Below are 19,838 nucleotides of genomic sequence, written 5' to 3'. Positions count from 1 at the left end.
ATATTGTAACCATTTCTCTTTTTTCATGATCAGTAATTTGCTAATTCTGCTGATGCACTCTTTTTTCCTTTCTCCCACTTTCTGATGTAGGAGACACTTATCTCTATATTCATAGAAGAATTTTTAACACTGTTAGATTATTTGCTTAATATTTATCAGTCACTTCTCTCTTAAATACACAGGAGTAGGGACTGGCAAAACTTTAAATATTTATTAAATGTATTGCATTATTAACTTTATATCAGCCTTTCCATCTTAGTACCCTCAAATCCCGGCCTGAAATTTTAATATTTGCCAGTCAGCATGGCTAAATGGTAGCTGGGTGCACAGTTTTTTCCCCCAAACTCATATCTGGTTCTTTCATTATCAACATTCATTGGGGCACAACATACAATTCTCACTAACCTATGTATTTCTACTCCCATTTGCAGCTACGATAACCTAAATGACACCATTCATACTCAACATATATAAATATACATTTTTTAAAGAAGTAGTACATTTCATTCATAATTATATCATGCATGTAATCAATTCCATTCCACAAGATCAAACCACCTTGCTTCAAATCTATTATTTTTTCTCCTTTATTTAATTTCAGTCACACAACATATACTGTACATATTTTTCTTTAATTCCATCCATTTATCTACATTTTTTACTATTTGACTCCTTTTACAATGCAAGTTGCAGTCTTCCATTTGCTATGATCATCATTAGATGTGAGAGTAGAGACTGACCTCTACACCACCCATCATGACTTTCATCAGTTGAGGCTTTCATATAACATAATTTAGTAAGATAGAGAAAGTGTTGACTAGGCATGAGCCTTAGAGCTGATCTGCATGGCCAGATTGCTCCAGTGAGAATACTGACTATGAATCATTTCTGAAAGGCAGAAACACCCATTGTCCTCCCCGCACCTCAGCCCATTGGGAGGGCAACCTTGACCCACCTTTTTTCTGCTACACATCAAAAGTTGAGTTTTCTGGCTTGCACTGGCTCATGTCATACTGTCTAGTTCACCTGCTGTGCTTCATTATATACCTACTGTACACACCCCTTCCCCTCCGTCACTGGTCACTGCCCTCCACAGCCATTTTGTCCTGGACATTCCCCACTTCTCAAGGGAGCTAGAACAGTGGACTTTTCTGCGTTTTTTTTTACAAGTTCACTGGTGGAACAGCGAAAGGCTGGCTCCTCCTCCCCCTCCTTTGACAGAATGGCAAAACTGTGGACCTTTCTTCAAAATGAAATCAGGTGAAATTGACAAGATTTCTGCCAGTCTCGCCCAAATGGCAGGAAGAATGGTAAAAAGGTAGTGTTTTCTTCCTTTGTTTCTGTGACATTTCTTAGGGATGGGCAACGATCCGGATTCGATTCTGAGCACACTTTGGGATGCTCATAGCACCCGTTGGGAGCACCTTAAACCAAAAGTGTTTTTTTCTGGAGATTGTGTGCCAGTTACTGCGGAAGACAGCCGCATGAGCCCAGAAAAAGACATACAGTCGTTGTTTTATATTCTTCCCAGCAGGCGCTACAGCCAGGCCAAAGTACATTTTGTATTTTGAAAACAGCCCTAACGTCTGTGCAAAACTTCAGTACAGCACACATACAGGATGATCCACAACAGCAACAGCAATTGATATGGAGGCTTTCCTTATATAGCTGAGCAAGCCCTTTTCCTCTACAGAAACGATCGCCTGGCCCTTTAAGGCGGTTCTCCCCCTGACGAGTTAAAAAAAACATTCTCTTTTTCAATAGCGGGACCTGGAGGAAAGGCGGCTGCCAGTACGCATGCGCGCCGAATTCATCTACGCAAGAGGAAATCTGTCTGGTGGACTTTAGGTGATACGTCAACACGCGGAGCACGTACCAGGGGGGCGGGGTTCCCGGGGTAGAGCAGGGTCCGCGCGGAGCCTCCCGGGCAGCGGGGAGGGGGAGACTCCGCGCCCCGCCAACCATGTTCCGCTACCAGGTGAGAAGGTGACGACAGCGCGCGGCGGGGGCTGCCGGCCTCCCGCGCAGGCAGGGCCTCCTCCGTTGGAAGGGAGGCGGCCAGGACCACCCTTGCGGTGACCTTTGACCCGTCGCGGGAGCTCCCCGGCTCTTGCGGAGAGGAGGCTCGCTGTACGAGCGGAAGGTCCCCTGCCCGCCTGGGGGCGACTTAGCCTGGCCAGGCCAAGCAGAGCAGACCTCTGGGGTGGGGGTGGCGGGACGAGGCTGCTCTTGTCCTTTCTTTGCTTCGTCCAAGTTCCCGCCTGTGGTCTCATCGCTGCGCACCTACGGTGGCAAAGGCGGATAACCCTGGCGTGGCCGATGCTTGCCGAGCAAGGCTCGTCGCTTCCCCAACTCTCGGCAGCCGGTTCCCGAACCAAAAAATTAGCTTTGCTGGAGCTTCTTTGGTGTGCCAGGGCCTTTTAGGGACTGCCCGCTCGCCTGTATTTCCTGTTCCTGAGGGGCGCTTTGGAGGAATCGATACTTTAAAACACGTGGAAGTGAATTAGAGACCCCAGCATGAATTATAGAATGGAGTTATTCCTTTTCTCCTAAGAAAATTGTTGAAGGAGCATACCTAGATTGTGGGTAAATGAATACATTGTGACACAGTGCTTGATGGTTGGAAGGAGAGGGAACAGAAAGAGGTTTGGTTTGTAGAAGAAAAATCTATGGATTGGGAATTTGGAGATAAGGAGTAAATCTTGTAAGTGAAGGTGTGCAACTGGCCAGTGCCTTGGAAAGTTCAATAATCAGAATTACAAATGTTGCTTAGGGATGATGTTTTTACAGTGGTGTGGAAGTAGTCTTTTGTCTGCACAGATGATTATGAAAATGGAACTTTTTAGAACAAATGGAGGATAAAATAACATGAGCTGATAATTCCATTACTGTTTTGATCTCTGTTTATATTCGGATGTTGCCTGTGGACCAGAGGATAGGATTGATGCGATTTGAGATAACAAAATGTGTTCCTTTTATTCTGAGCATTTGACTCACTGATATTTATAAGATTCAGACCTGTACAAAAATATTACAGCACAGTAGCCTTTTCCAACCTGATGACCTTCACATGGACCTATAGCCATCAGAGTGTGTGTGTGTGTGTGTGTGTTGCTCACATTTATATGGTCCTCCTCACACAAGCCAACTCTGGGTGGTATACAACAATGAGATAAAATTAAAACAGCAAATAGATTTTAAAAACCATCATTATAAAAAGATAAAAAGTAATGATTAAAATAAAAATATTATCAAAAAATTTAAAATATACAGACCCTATGGAGAGAGCAAGAATATCAATCACAGTGGAGCCATCTAAGAATGTCTCTGGTTCCCAAAGACCCCCAGGCCTGATGACATAACCAGGTCTTGAGGGACTTCAGATAACCCAACCCTATGCCATGAAGGGCTGAAAGGACAAAATCAGCACCTTGAATTGGACCTTGGAGCAAACTGGCAACCAGTGCAGTTCACAAAGCAGAGGTATAATACGTGCTCTAGGAGCACACATAACTGCCCGTGCCACTGCATTCTGTACCAGTTGAAGCTTCCAGATACTCTTCAAGAGCAGCCCCATGTACAGCGCATTACAGTAGTCCAATCTGGTGTTGACTAGGGCACAAGTGACTCTGAGCACAGCCTCCTGATCCAGGAAGGGGTGCAATTGGTGCACAACACAAAGCTGTGCAAAGGCCCTCCTCGCCACGACTGCCACCTGTTCAAGCAGGAGACACAAGTCTAGGAGGACCCTCAGATTGCGAACCAGGTCTGTCTGGGGCAATGCCACCCCGACCAGCACCAAAGATGGTATAGTCCTAGAACGGATAGGACCCAAAACCCAAAGCCACTCAATCTTGCCAGGGTTCAGTTGAAGGCTATTGTTCCCCATCTAGACCCTCACCAGGATAAGGCATTCACAGCATCACTTACTTCGCCAGGGGCAGAGATGTACAGTTGGGTATCATCAGCATACTAATGAGACCTCACCCCGTGGTGATGGATGAGCTCACCCAGCGGCCTCATGTAGATATGAAATAGGAGAGGGGAGAGCAGTGAACCCTGTGGCCCCCCCACATAGTAGGGGCTGCAGGTGGGACCTCTCTTCCCCAGTCATCACCAACTGGAATCGACCCCAGAGAAAGGAGGCAAGGCAGCGCAGCACCATGTTGCCCACCCCCAATCCCCTGAGCCGATCCAGAAGGATACCATGGTTGATGGTATCGAAAGCCACCAAGAGGTCAAGTGGTAGCTTTGTGATCTGAAATTGGGGGTCAGACAAGGGAGACACCAAATCTGGAGTGTGACCATTGTCCTGTATCAGGCTCTAGATGACCTGGGATAGGCCCATGGTCATCATGGTGGACATGAACTCCCAAGCCACCTCAGACCCCACTCCCAAAGAAGGCAGATTGAAGTCCCCAGAACCACAAGTCTGGGAAACTCCACTGCCAGCCCTGAGATGGAATCAAGGAGCTCAGGCAGGAAGGTTGCTTTGCAGCCGGGAGGCTGGTGCAACAGCAACAATCCCAAATGATCCGTACAGCCCAACTTAATGAACAGGGTCTCACATCCAGGGACCTGGGCACAGCACTCCTGAAAGCCATAAGGGATTCCTGGATGACAGTCACCACAGCCCTGCCCCAGAGTCTCAGCTGATGCCAAACAAGAAACCCTGCTGGGCATATTTCAGAAAGGACTATTCCCCCTTCCGGACCCAGCCAGGTCTTGGTAATATATGTATCATATTGCAAATACATTATAATACATGCAAATTTATTATATTAGGTTCTTTTCTCTGGGCAAATTAATGGACCAAACTCCATGTAGCACTTAAATCTCCAGTTTACTTCAACTTTAGTCTTCCCCATAACAAAGTCTATGCCTGGGATCATATACATACTAAGTCATGATGCATCTTGCTAAACCATAATATGTTTTTTATTATTATTATTTTGGTTTTGTATGCTTTATGAACTTAGTAACTGTGCTTTGTGAACTATAGTTTATTAATGTTTTGTGTGAACCCAACCTCTCATGTCTTAGCATAACATGTGAACCCAGTCAATTTTCCAGAATTATCATCCAGGAACTGGGGCCTGTGGCTCTCCAAGTGTTGTTGACTAATAGCTCCTAATATACCTGATCATTGGTCTTCCTGGGCAGGGCTGCTGGGAGTTATAGTTCAGCCACCCTGTCATACCCTCCTGCAGGTTGTAATGTAAGACTGAATCATTTTCCAAACAGGAAAAGCTATGAAGTTAAGTTTCTCTGCACAGTTTACTGTTCTAGTAGATGCGCCCCCTGAACATACACGCATCCACAACCACATACATACACATGCTAACTTCAGGGTACCCACCAAGATTTTATCTATGCATATTAGGTGTTGATGATGCAATATTACAGCATAGGAAGGAGTGAAGTATGCTTGGTAAAGTTGAGGTTCTGTAGTTATAATGAAATTAAAAGTGATGACACAATGACTGGACCCATGTATCATGCAATGCCTTAATGTGCCTTGTTTTGGCCTAGTATGGTATGTGAATCAGTCAGTATCTTGGCAAAATATTTTACCCAAGGAACCCCAAACCATTCAACTCCTGTGAAATGTCACTTCTTCCTAATCTGCAACGTAAGACAGCCTTCTCCAATATCAGATCCTACAATCTCAAGCCTGTAGGGCTTGCTATGCTGGCTGGGGATGATGGGAGCTATAGCTGAACACATGAAATATGCCAGTTGGAGAAGGCTGCCAGGAAGTAACTTTCAGTTGTGGAGGTAAATTTTTAGATTCTTTGGCCACTTGGACTTTTTTATTTTTTTACTCTTATTTATATTATTTATTACTGTAATTTTATATTGTGTATTTTACTCATTGTATGATTGTTGTTTTAATTGATTACTGTAAACCGCCCAGAGTCCCCCGAAGGGAGGAAATGGGCGGGGACAAATTGGATGGATGGATGGATAGATTGATTGATTGATTGATTTGCACAATAGGCAGTATGGATTTACATGGAGATGTTTTTCTCACTAGGTTCATTCCTAATTATTCTTGGATAAATCTGATGGCAGCTGCATATTCTTTGGAAATGCAGAGATAAAGTCTCAACTTGTGGAATTACAGGTCTTGGGGTTTCAGGGTTTTTTTGAGGGGGAGGAACAAGTTTCTAGACTTCCTTCTTCAATAATACTTTTGGATTACTATAGAAGGGGGCTAAAATAACTACTGAGGTTTTCTTTTATTTTAAGTCCCTTGAGGACTGCCCTTTAGATGAAGATGAAGAAGCCTTTCATAATTTGGCTGAGGAAGATGAAGATATTGATCAGTTCAATGATGACACATTTGGAGCTGGTGCAATTGGTGAGTTCATATGGCCAATATACCCTGCTTTTCTGTTTATATGATAGAGGTTCTCTACATAAACAGCCTCATGTCTTCCCCATGGAATAACTTTTAGCTTGGTTCTGTGTTCACTGCTGAATTTAGAAATTCTGGGGAAGCCCTTTTCTATTCCTGGGAGATGAAGGGATGATCTTCTGCCTGGGAGATAAAGGCATAACACTGTTATAGCATGAAGAGTGAGGGAATATGGGAGAAATGTGAGGGAAATGCTGTTCCTGTCATTCCTTTATAGATGATGACTGGCAGGAAGCGCATGAAAGATTGGCTGAGCTGGAAGAAAAGCCTGCATCCTCCACAGAGCAAGCAGATCACAGAGTTACTGATGAGATGGACCTGCTGGGTGATCATGAAGAAAACCTGGCAGAGAGGCTTAGCAAAATGGTGATTGATAATGAATTGGAAGATCCAGCCATTATGCAGGCTGTACAAACTCGGCCTCTGGTACAGGTGTCTACAAGTGATGAAAACGATGGGGGAAAAGTGATCTAATTATAACTGGCTCACGTAGAGTATAAAGTCCTTTCTGTAAATGTATTTATGTTCCCTTCTTTCCAACAGCCAGGTGGCCTCAATTCAAGCATCTGGGATGGGCCCTCAGTTCTCAGGCGCATTAGAGGACCACTCCTTGCTCAGGTTCAGTGCTCTTTTTATTGTCTTTCTGAACCATCAAAGATACTAGTTTTTCCAGAAAGGTGTCTTCTTTCCCTGCTATTTCCATTTCATAATGTTCAGGGAGCTGTATAGCTGATAAAGGAGCTGTTTTTAACCAACAGGTTTGCTATCATAAGTGGGGAAAGAACAGAAAGAAATCTTTTACTGAATTTTTGCAAAAGGAACAAAGTGCCCTAAAGATCATTACAACCGACCATATCTTATTTCTTTGTTTCAACTATTGATAGGTCAGGTGGAGCAGCTAGAGATGTACAGCCTCCCTTGCTAAATATTTTGGCATCTTAGATGTTTGTGGGTAATCAGGTTGATGGCTTGAATTAAAGCATTTTAAAAGATTATCTAAAATTTCCTGCAGAAATAAATTATTCAGGGTCTCTGCTGGGACAAAAAAAAAACAAGGGTAGAATTTTTAAAGCTTGTGGATTATCCCTAGGCAAAATTCGTTGGTATCAGAAATGTAATGACTTTTTAAATGGGGATTAGAAAATTTCATGCTGGATAGTTTGCACCATCCTTTCCCAACTTGGTCCCCACTCAGTTAGCTGACAGAGAATTATGGGAGTGAGATCCAACACATCTGGAAGAAGGAGGACAGAAAGGCTACTTGTCAGGTTTAGAATCGCATAGCTTCGGAAAGCTTGTAATACATGTTAGCCTTTCTGCTCCTGCTTATAGATTTGTTCTTCTAAATCAGGTGGGGAGATTATAGTTCGTTCTCATTCTCTCTCTCTCTTTCTCTCTGACTGTTGGCATAGATGAAAAGAGATCCCAGGCTTTCTTACTATCTAGTATCTAAAATTGCATGCACTAAGTTTATTTAATAAGGATGTCTTTCATCTACTGCTAGCTCATGCTTGCCCCCCAAAAATACTTTTGTTTACTGTTTGACTGTCACTAGCCTACCTCCTACTTGAGAAAGGTATTTATTAAGCAATATTCCACTATATCTTTCTCTTCCTAAATAGCTGAATATTTAAAGGGGATACCAGATGTGTTTCTCTCCTCCTTCTGTTTAGGAGGTGCCCTCCGTGTCTGTGCTGGAATATGCTCTACCACAGAGGCCTTCGCAGTCCCGAGAAGAGGAGCAAGATCTCTCAGAAAGGGCACTACCCAGGCGGTCATGCTCCCCAGTCATTGGCAGTCCTCCTGTTAGGGCTGTTCCTATTGGGACGCCCCCTAAGCAGCCCACCATGCCCAACTTCAACCAGCAGGTATTGTTTGCGCCTTCTGGAATAAAGGTGCACGGATCTAGGGTAGAGGATTCTTAAAGGAACAGAATAAAGAGAGATACTAGGATGCAGTACAACAAGTGATATCATACCCTGTAGGCTAGCTTCCCTTCAGGAGAGAATGTAGATCACTTTGGCCAGCTGTCAATGCCAACCTGACATGCCCCCCCATCCTATTTACATTGAGAAAGTAACTTGGTATTTAGGAATTAGAGCTGGAACTGGCAGAAGCGATTGGTGGTTGAGTCTTAAACCAACTTGCCTGCATGTTTGTTTTACTTTCTTCTCCTTTCTGCTCAACAGATCCTATGTCCAAAGCCTGTCCACATCAGAGTCCCGATTCAGCAGCGTTATCCAAGTCCCTTCAGTGAGAGGATGTCTCCAAACCAGCTCTGCAGTGTAACGGTAGTCTTGCCTCAGTAGTTCTGTATGTTCAGTTTGCCTTTGATAACGAGTCTTGCTTCCCCTTTTCCCCTGGTTCACTTGATCCTTCCAATGTTCTTGAAGGTGATTTCTCATAAATGTAATCTTGAATCTCTATATTATTGCCCTGCCCAGTTTTGAAATAGTAATTTCTGACCTTTAGCAAATTTAATTTTCTATGGACAGCAGAGAATGTGTCAATGAGAGGAGACTCCCAGAGCAATCTTCCTGCACTTCTAACTTCTATAACCTGGTGCCTTCAAGAAGAGTGGGAATTTTGGGAGTTGTAATCCTAACACTTCTGAAAGCTGTTAGTTTTGGGAAGTTGGACATGTGACTATTCCTTTAGGTTTTCATTGTTGCAAATAGGGAAAGTGGAAAGAAGAATACTCATATCCTTGCTTTTACTTTTATGGCAATTTATGGATAAAAATTTTCAGGTCTCACTCAGTGAAGCTGTTGGCTTCAAAATTAACTCCAGACTAATGGCCATATATCTAACCATACTTGGCCTTTCAGGGGTTTGAGATCTACAGACCATATTGACCATTCAGTAAAGATGCCCTGAGTATGGCTCTCCACTGTTAGAAAATATTGTCTGCTTTTATATTGAATTGTTTAGCCTCTCTCTCTCTTTCCCAGTTCCCTTCCTCATCCTGTCCTATATGATAGAAATGATTGCTGTACTAGATATTTATGAACTTTGAATTAGGTTTTCATTGTGGTGCTATACAGATTATTTTGATATTTTAATGTTATCTTGGGTGCTGTTGTTAAGCAGCTGTTTATGTAAAAATGAATAAGTGGCATTTCTGCTCCTCTGTGAATGCTTAGGCAATTCTAGCTTTTGTATTTCCTCCTTCACCTTCTGAATGTATCTGGAAGCAGACCAAATTTTACCTTAAGAATTCAAGTATTCCATTTTTCTTGTACCAGAACAACTCCCTCTTGGGCCACCCTTTCCCTCCTAATGTTACTCCTGTTCTCACCCACCTCCAAAGAGCACAGCTACTAGGAGGAGCACAGGTAAGCCACCACCTACTATCTTGAACGCCTTCTCATTTCCATTATTGTTGTGTACAGCATTTTCTCTAAGAGAGGCAGAACCTGAGATCCCAAAGATGCATGAAACCCTCAACGTTTTGCTAACTGTATGTTTAAATTAAATCAGATTTAGTGTTTATTCTGGCCCTGCCCTCTTCTTTGCCCTGTGTTCCTCTTGCTTTCTAACATGCAGCTTTCATCCTAAAAAGAATTCTGTGCCCTTCATCTGTGAGATATTCGCTTCTGCCATACAAGTTCTTCCTCTTTGTATTTGCTGCTTGTGTTCCTATCACTTCCTCATTCATGCATTCAGGAACCATAAACAATTCTGTCTGGGGGTGGTTGAATATCTGATGTTGCTGTTTTTCCCTTCTCCACTCTGTAGGCAGGGAGGATGTCTCCCAGCCAGTTTGCACGGGTCTCTGGTCTTGTTGGCAGCCCACTTGCACCCATGAACCCAAAACTGCTCCAGGGCCGTGTAGGACAGATGATGCCTCCAACCAGTGGATTTCGTGCCTTCTTTGGGGCACCACCTACACCGCCTTCACAACACCACTCCCCATGCCCTGGAGCCCACTTGCAGAATCTACGGTAACCTACCTCCTCCACCATTCTTTCAACAATACTGCTAAATTGAGTTGTGTTTGTGAGCACTCCAGGGCCCTTTCTGAGAAGGATCATTTTTTCCCAGGCCTCGGCCACAGATCTTCAGGCCAGATACAACTCACCTTCACCCACAACATCGACGACTCTTACACCAGAGACAGCAGCAGAACAGGAAGTGGGTATTCAATGCATTTGTGTGCTTTTATGAAGATAAGGGAGGAGAGCATAAATGCTTTCACAGTGCAAAGAGTGAGGACAGAGCTCCCTGTGCTTGGCATCAAGGAAACACATTTTTTGTGCCCCAGGCAACTTGTGTAGTCTCAGTGCTTCTGTAACATGATTGTGCTTATAAATGTGTAGATCAGGCTTTTGAACAATGAGTCAGACAGTGGCAAACAATTCAGTGAATGGGAATGGGCTGGATAGAAATTTGGAAGACCATATCACTAAGGCCAAAGATAGCAGAAGTAATCATGGGAAGATGAATAATATCTTTAATAGCTGCATGAAAAACTTAGAAAATACACTGCAGGGAGAGAGAAAATCCAGAGGCTTAGTTTCAAAGTTGTTAGACCAATCTGTAGACTTTTGTCAGCTGTTAGCCATAATGGCTAAAATTGAATTTCCATGAGCAAAGCATCTGTTGACTAGACATGAAGAACAAACAGGGAAGTGTATTCCTCTTGCGCATTTTTATAGAGCAGGCAGTAGACTACTGATAGAACTGGCATGTTGGACAGATGATTAGCTCTTTCCAACAAGGCAGTTCCTGCATTCTTGAGAAAATATCTGCACTGAATACCTGTCCTACTATCTGCCACGCACACTTCTGTTTCTTGATGGTCCTATTCACTTGAAGAACTACTCCGCCTGAGAGAAGTTACTCAAATGAGTCTTTCTTTAGATTTAGCAAATGACTTTTTGCCCTGTCAAAACATAATTATTGATTGAAATGATACCACAATGTTATGCCAATCTGGAGCTGTGTTTCATGACAGCTGTTGAAATTTGCTTGAAGGGTCCTGCTCTGCTCTGCTCAGGACTGGTGCCAAAAGATGCTTTATAAGTCTCAGGCTACTGTTCCAAAGTACTTTCTTCAGAGGATACAGAATATAGCTGTTCTGTATTTTACCAGATTATGTTGCATTTCTTTTAGTCAACAGAGGAATCTAAATGGGTCTGCAGGGGATCGAGGGAGCCACAGAAACAACCATCAAGAGCAGATGAGGAAGGACCCTTATGCTAATCTTATGCTGCAACGGGAGAAAGACTGGGTATCCAAGATCCAGATGATGCAACTGCAAAGCACTGATCCATATTTGGATGACTTCTACTATCAGGTTGGTGTTTGTGTATTCCAACAAGTGACTGTTCATTCTGTAGTCCCTGGTTATGCCTAAGTGGATGGTGTGGGCAGTAGCATCTGCATCTGTTCGTCACTCTCTTGCCCATCCAAGCACCCTTCAGTTGGTAGGGAAAAAAATTGTCCCATTCTGCTTTTGTTCCTCTTTTCCTTGGAGGCCATTTATACAAAGTTTCTGTTTTTGCTGTTTGGGTGGGGCAGTGGATTCTCTTTTTCTTCAAAAATATGGCACGCTGATGGTGTTCAAGCTGGCTTCTAACCAACTTTTCGGTGCCTTAGAACTATTTTCAGAAACTAGAAAAATTGTCCGCAGCTGAGGAGATGCATGGTGATGGCCCTAAAAAGGAGCGTACTAAACTAATCACCCCACAAGTGGCGAAACTAGAGCATGCCTATAAGCCAGGTAAGTTTCTGTTGCATAGGAAGAGACTGGTCTATATATGCAGTAAGTGAGAAAGTAAAACTTCGAGGTGTAAGAGTGGAATGGAGGGGGACTGAGATATCACTACTAAAGGTAATTTGTTTTTTTTAAAATCTGCAGGTAGAAAACTCATCCATTGGACACAGGGAATATGTGCTTCTTACTATTTTCTTTGCCTCCTACATTCAGGAAGAATATTCCCCTCCCCATGCACGTATATAATGTTTAACTTTACTCCTACGTAGTTCTACAAATCTACTGCAGTAGATTTAGCATAATACTATAGAGGGAGTAAAGGAATGCAAGCTTATGCACACCAAGGAGTAGAAGGATTTTGTAGGCATACACCGATGTGAGCTGCTAGTGAAGTCAAAATACAGCCTTCTTGTCCAGGCGTTACTTTATTAGCTAACTAGTGGAAAGGTAGAATGTGAGAGTTCTGGGTGAAGAGCGCAGAGTTTCCAGGCAGACCGTTTTGACTCATCAAACCCATCTGCACTGTTTTCCTTCTGTATTTGCAGTGCAGTTTGAGGGCTCTCTAGGGAAGCTGACGGTGTCCAGCGTGAACAACCCTCGCAAAATGATTGATGCTATTGTGACTTTAAGAGGAGAGGAAGATGTAAGTTTCTTTTACCACAGTTACTTTGTCTTTCAGCAGGTATTTTGTCTTATTCTTTCTTGTGTTTCCTTCCAAATATGAGAAGGGAATTACTGAACTTTCTTGTTCCCTGCTCTTCTCAGGTTCTGGGAGAGAAATTTTCTGAACAGTGTACATTCTTTCTGCTGCATTTTCTTTCTCTTCCTTAGGAGACTAAAGAGAAGCAGGTTCGAGATAAAAGGCGTCAGACTCTCTTCACTATTGAGAAGGTGAATTTGACATTAATTCCTCATCCAGCTTCATATTAAAAGTAATTACTGATTCCATGCCTGGTATACAGCAGCAGATAACTGAAATCAGTTCCATAGTGGAAAGCAACATGAGTTCTCATTTGAATTAAGATACTACTTCTCCAAGAGTCTCCCTGAAGAGCATCCTTCCATAGGTTAACCATAATTATTCATTTACTGAATTAACTTCATGCTTACAATGTTGGTTCTAAATAAGTGAGATGAGTTTAAACAAATAGCCTGACCTGCCAAGCCAGATGCTAGGCTGTTTAAAGCAGGAATCTGTTCCTTACCTACTGTGAATAAAGTTCGGACTTGATTTATCAGTTCAAGGCCATTTTCTAGATTACTGGAAGTGCTGCCCCACATTGGAATGTTAGGTGGTGTGCCTAAAATCTGTCTGTTGATACGCAGACATATAGCCTCCTCCTGGATGTAGAAGACTATGAGAGACGCTACCTTTTGAGCTTGGAAGATGACAGGTTGGCCCTGATGGAGGAGAGAAAGCAGAAAATCTGTGACATGTATGACAATCTGAGGGGGAAAGTGCCCAATCAAGAAAGGTAAGAACCTACCTGGTAGAATACAAACACTTCAATAAAGAAAATGCTGTTTTGAATTCATTTCTAATAAAAGAAACATCTCTTTTCAGTAGAGATTCCTTGTATTACAAAATACAAAAATATGTAATAATTTTTGGGTTTGTTTTCCTTTTTTCCTCCTACCTTCCACCATATCTTACTACTATTATTTAGGGACCCACAACAATTGCAACAACTCCTCCCAGTTTGTCCCTCACTTCTCAGATGAGAGCTGAATGGACCTTTCAAATCGCTTAGTTGCCAGCTCAGCTTAAGATGGTCACTTGAGTAAAAGCCAAAAGTTGATATTTGACCTGAATATGGCCAACAAAACTCCCAGTGAAAGTTTGTTTGTTTATTTGAATTTATTAGCTGCCCAGCTCCAGTGGACTCTGGGCAGCATACAAAACTAGAAAGAACATAAAAACCAGTAAAAACGTCAAATCAGACAGACAGCCCACACTAAAATCTAAAAACTGTAACTTCAAATGTTATCCCAGGATCATGAGATCTGCTTGTTTTACTTGGAGAATATGAAGAGCATTACATGTTTGGTTTCTGCCTAACGGAAAGTTGTATGTCCTCTTCCATCAGACTTAGTGATGACCCTTTTGTGCAGATTATGTGTATACGTAAAGGAAAGCATCTAGTTGCACGGATCCTACCTTTCTTGTCCAGTGAACAAGCAGCTGAAATACTAATGGCAACAGCCAGGAATTTGCCATTCCTAATCAAAAAAGATGCTCAAGATGAGGTAAATGCAACCTGAAGAAAAATTGTTGTTGTTGTTGTTGTTATTGGGATTTATTTGGCCACCCATCTCACATAAAGCAACTCTGGATGGCTAACACAATAAAAACATCAGTATATAAACAAAATACAAAAATGAAAACATATCAAAAGCAAAAAAAAAGTCCACAGAGGATAAACCAGTCAGACAACAAATTCATACAACTCATGAGCTCAACCATCTCCTGACCCCCATACCTGAGAGAAAAGTCAGGTCTTGCTTTGCAGAAGACCAGCAGGGTTGAGGCTAATCTAATCTTGGGAGGAATGGTGTCATCAAATTATTTTGCCATAACAGATCCTTCAGATGTTTTAGTGTCCTCCGGACATTTTAGTTTACAACTTCCATAATCCATGCTGTCCAGGAAAATTCTGTCCAAAACGTCTAAAGGACTCCATTGTTGTTACTCCTGATCTTGAATGTTATAATTCAGAAATTCTTTTGTGCGCCTTCACATATTCTCTTGAGAAAGGAAAAGTAATATTCTGTATTTTTGATTACATTTGTTGTTACTGAGGATTAACTGAGATGTTCCAGTGTGCTAGGGAAGGTGACGACTGGGGAAGGCAATGGCAAACCACCCCGCTCTATAGTCTGCCAAGAAAATGTTACAAAAGTGGCGTCCCCCCAAAGGGTCAGACATGACTCGGTGCTTGCACAGGGGACCTTTCACCTTTTTTTTCCAGAGTTGTAACACATACATGGAAGTAATGTATAGAAGGTGGAGCTTATATTTGAATGAAGATACCTAAAATATTTGTATTAAAGCTTTGAGTATTTCAGTTCATTTCCTAGTGTGCATTTTGAATTGACTAATAGATCTTTGTTTATCTGGAATGGCTAAAACAACAGCATCCCCTTTCAAGCCATTTAATGTTGAAGACAATTATGTTTGATTCTAAAAAATACAATGCAGGATAGCATGGATTTTCTTAAGAGTAGTTTCAGCATAGATGGATTGGAACTTGTTTTTTGCTTTATTTATTTTGTTGCTGTTTTCCCTGACTATACTAATATACTATTTTCAATAGGTTAACTATTCTCTGTAGTCTTCTAATAATGATGTAAAATATTCTTCTTAAAATACAGTGCTGAGAAATACCAGAGGAATATATCTAAGAATACAGTATCTGTGATTGACAGAATGTTCAAGGAAAACCAATAAAAAATACCTTTCCTGAAAAGGAAGGAAAATTAAGAGTTTTTTCATCAGTTGCTTCCTACAATATTGTTATCCTCAGAATATAGCACCTAAGTTTCCTACAGGATTTCAGAGCTCCAGAGATCATTTATATAAAAAGCACCTTAAAATGTATCAGACTTGTGTATGGCCAAGTGTTAAATATTTCCCTCTGGACTTTAATCAGAAAGACTCTAAATGATAGCTACCTCTGAAAGTGGCAAGATTCATTAATGACATTGGTTTGAGTAAAACTTGATTTAATAGCCTTGCTATAATTTCATTCCATACATAATATGGTTTAGTTCTCCTTCCCCCATTTCTTTTCCATCAATCTCTTCCACTGAAACATTATTATTTACTGCTGTTTAGCAAACAAAAAGATGTGCCATCATTTCTGCTAGACTGAAAAAATTAGAAATCAGTGTGATACTCTCTAGATTTGTTCCAGGCCATCTCTTGGTGAGGCGTGTGTCATGTCTAAGTAATATGTGTTTTAATATAACCTCCTTTAGGTGCTCCCCTGTCTCTTGAGGCCCTTTTCCCTTGTTCTCTATCATCTTCCATTGGGGACTGTTACCAGTGTCCTGCAACAGTTAATGAACCTACCTCACAGTGCAACAGTGACCACAGCTGCCAACCTCCACCTCACAGCAGTTCTCCAGAACAAGGTTTCTACTTGCTTTGCTTTGCTTGTCTTTGCTCTCACGGTACATGCCAGCTGGTTCTGGTTTAGGGCACTACTTCTGTTCGGGATGCATTAGAAGCTAATGGGGTCCTTTCATCTCTACTGCTCATGAGAAGTTGGTTGCTAGTAATGTGGAATAGTGCTAATCTCAGTTTTCCCTCTCCCTGAGATGACTGCCAGGAATGAAAGAAAGTTAATATAACTAAGTGACATGGATACTTAGTCTGCCATGTTAGTTTGGATATAGCTGTTAAGATAGGAATTTTTTACACTATCTGTTCAGTGAAGCTCTTGGGCTGGTATAGCTTTTTTTCTGTATGGTGGGGTATTTCTCCTTTAGGTACCTGACTGTTTGGTGTGCTTTTTATCACTCTACCTTCCTTTTAATCCTAACTGGGAATTGCTTTAGTGCAGAAGTAGACAATCTTTCAGGACCACAAAATGGTTGTGGTCAGCCACAGACATCCATTTACCAGAAGGCAAGCTAGGATGTTTTCTATCTTTGGACTTAGGGAGTCCCAGTATGTGACTTGCTTTGTAGCGTGCCTGCTTTAGCTTTTTAGAAACCTTTTTAAATGGAAAGAATGTTTTCTTGAAACGTCAGCTGGGGCCAGGAGCCGGGTAGACAGCAAGGGAGGTGTCTGAGTGCACCTTGCTGTCCTTGGGCCCTACTTTACCTATTCCCGGGTTAATCATTTACATGTTAATTACCTTAATTAATGGACTGCTTTTTTTCTAGATTTGGGTTTATGTAGGATTGCAGGTGTGATTTCTTTTTTCCCTTTTCTTCCCACTCTTTAGTTTGGCCTCTCTCTGCTATACTTGGTCTTGAGTCGAGGGGAGGAGCTGCAGAGTTCAGATTCTGCCACCGAGCTCACACAAGATAATCAGTGGTGAGTCTTAAATGGCATACTTGGGATACATTTAGACCAGTGTTTCTCAACCTCGGCAACTTTAAGATGTGTGGACTTCAACTCCAAGAATTCCCCAGCCAGCATGCCCAGCCAATTCTGAGTGTTGGTCCACACATCTTAAAGTTGCTGAGGTTGAGAAACAGTGACCTAGACTACAGCTTTCAGAATCTAAAGCCAGCCTACCTGATGGGACATTTTCCATGACAATTCCACAATCCCCCAATCCATTTCTGTATCAAACCTTGAATGAAACTCACTGTTTCCACAACCGTTGTTACTTTGTCCTTGACAGGACGGAAGTGATGATCATGGCAATTAGAGAGCTTCTCCGGATCCCTCAGGTGGTCTTGGCTAAGCCAGTGTCTACCCCCTCTAATCTTTTATCTCTCTTCTCTCGCTATGTTGATCAACAAAAGCTGAATGTGCTAGAGACAAAATTGCAGTAAGTATGTCCTATTATCCATATATTAATAGAAGAAGTAAAGAATGGTAATGAAGAAAAGACTGGAGAAGGAGGTATTGATCATTCTGTCTTAGTGCAGCCTACCCCATAGGATTGTTGTTGTGGGGGAAAATGGGGGGGAGATATGCTACCTTGAGTTCCTGAAGGAAAGGTGGGATATGAATCTAGCAAATAAAGTAGTGAGTGTGTGCAAGAAGGAGATATACTTTAGATGTAATGGGTGTTGTTTATATAGTCCACTGCTAAAGTGCCCACAGTATTTCAGCAGCATAAGCTTAAAAAAATAAAACAGGTAGGCAGGAAACAGAATTAAATATGGGTGTACCAAATCAAATAACCATAATGTCATTAAATGTTGAAGACATTATACGAGTAGAACATTAAAACAGGTTGAGATATGTTTGCAAAATATTTTTTTAGCCTATTTGAAATGAGACTTAGAGGTGTGTAATAGAAATTTCTGGCATTCATTATGCTTTATTCATGCCTTTTTCCTCATTGTGGTCTTTTCTATCTAAGTTCTAGACTGTAAGCTCATTGCAGTAGAAACCTGTAATCTTGGTCACATTATTTATAAACAATTTATTTCAAAGATGGGTTATACTATACTGTTACATCAAATAAACATGCTTTTTTATTTAATCAGATTGTCAGTTTTTGCTTGGAAGGTGTACACTGAAGGACTGAACTGTTACCTTTCTGGCTAGTAGTGCTGCAGCCTGTCTCACAGTTCTTATTACCTTCTACCATTTCAGGTTGATCCAAGGAATACGGTAGAAGGCCTCAGAGTGTTGTCATGCTGGTCTCCATCGCTGCTGTCACCTCCAGCGTATTTTAGTGGGCAAAGAGGAGGCAGTGCCTTCTTCACATAAATCCTGGTGGGATTATGTCTCTGGCCCAGCACAGAAGATTGCTCTCTTGTCCTGAGCTTGGTTGGGGTGGTGCTTTCCCTTCTGCATGCCCTTGTTGCATTGAAATTCTAGCCAGGCTCCTCCATCCTTTTCCTTAGCACTTTTGCAATGGCTTTTCCTCCCTGCGCAGATCCCTCTGCCCACTACACTACTGATGGACTATTAGAGAAAGGAGTCCCTTCCTGTATCATTGCTAAGAACACAGGGCCAAGGGGGTAGTGGTGTTGTTTTATTGTGGAAACAGAGAGGCCTGATGTGTCTGTGCCTCTAATATGTGGGAGTGTGTTTTTAGATGATGGGAATTCCGCTTGATTGACCCACTGAGTCTGTTTTCTGCTCTTCCTGTGCTAGATGCCACATTGTAGTGCTGCCCGTTCCCTACAAAACAGTCACCTTTCTGAACCTTGTGATGAAGCAACATCATCTTTGCACATGTGTCTAGTCTTCCCAAGACTCATTTTCTACCTAAGCTTGTCTCTGACCTGCACCTTGCTTCAGGCTACAGCTGGCCAAGATCTCCCTGTAGACTAACCAAGAAGGTACCAGGAATTAATTCCTATAGAGCAGATTAACCTTACTGAATTTTGGTATCATACATCGCTAGGTCCTGCTGGGTGGTCTTTCATTTTTTGGAGTGTGGTGAGTTTTTTTTTTTAATTTTTACTGTTTTTAAAAACAATTTGCACATGTAGGTATTCTCTAAGCAGTGAACTCCTGTTATTAACTGGCTGCTTCTCCACAGTATTCTCTTCCCCTGTTTGCCTTTTGAAGCCACACTATTACTGGACATTTCACCACTTCCTTGAGCCCTTTCCTCCACTGTTACTCCTTCAGTATACACGATCAAGTGGTCCATTATTATTGTGCTTTTACTTTTTGGTTTGGTTATGATTAATGAAAATTTCTAAATTTACATTTTTATAGGGTATTGTAAATAAAAAAAAATCTATACTTGTGGGGAGTGTATAGGTGTGGTTTATCTGTAGATTTTGCTCTTCTGTTACATCGACTCCTGTGTGTTTTGGGAGACAGAAGTTGTCTACATGTCCCTGATGCTAGGGAAACATAACACAGGACTAAATGTGGATTAAGGATTCGTAGCACATACCAGAAAATAATAGATTGATCTAATGAGAAAAATACACTGGGTAATATGAAATTACCTGGCTTAGCATTCTTGCTGTCTGCAATATAGAACAACATGCCTGTGTTGACCAGCTACTACTTGGGTTAGTTCTCACGCATTCAAATTTAAACAT

General features: G+C 41.9%; 1 protein-coding gene across 2 annotated transcripts; it reads left to right on the top strand.

Moving 5' to 3' along the window:
• Positions 1-1,838: 1,838 nt before the first annotated feature.
• On the top strand, positions 1,839-19,535 carry PATL1 (PAT1 homolog 1, processing body mRNA decay factor). Of its 2 annotated transcripts, XM_063289122.1 has the most exons (19): positions 1,839-1,978; positions 6,253-6,364; positions 6,639-6,853; positions 6,965-7,039; positions 8,095-8,289; positions 8,611-8,712; positions 9,667-9,756; positions 10,160-10,365; positions 10,466-10,555; positions 11,537-11,720; positions 12,023-12,146; positions 12,686-12,783; positions 12,972-13,031; positions 13,467-13,615; positions 14,228-14,387; positions 16,119-16,274; positions 17,093-17,184; positions 17,498-17,647; positions 18,424-19,535. In XM_063289122.1, exons 1-19 carry the CDS (start codon positions 1,964-1,966, stop codon positions 18,443-18,445), a joined length of 2,295 nt encoding a protein of 764 aa, XP_063145192.1. In that variant the 5' UTR covers positions 1,839-1,963; the 3' UTR covers positions 18,446-19,535. The 2 variants fall into 2 exon arrangements, 1 of the variants encoding a protein (XP_063145192.1); XR_010066846.1 differs by lacking the exons at positions 17,093-17,184; positions 17,498-17,647; positions 18,424-19,535 and having other exon boundaries at positions 14,253-14,387; positions 16,119-16,256.
• Positions 19,536-19,838: the final 303 nt, after the last annotated feature.

The sequence above is a fragment of the Candoia aspera genome, chromosome 1, assembly GCF_035149785.1.
Source record: "Candoia aspera isolate rCanAsp1 chromosome 1, rCanAsp1.hap2, whole genome shotgun sequence".
NCBI lineage: Eukaryota > Metazoa > Chordata > Lepidosauria > Squamata > Boidae > Candoia > Candoia aspera.
This window is presented reverse-complemented; position numbering and strand designations above follow the sequence as displayed.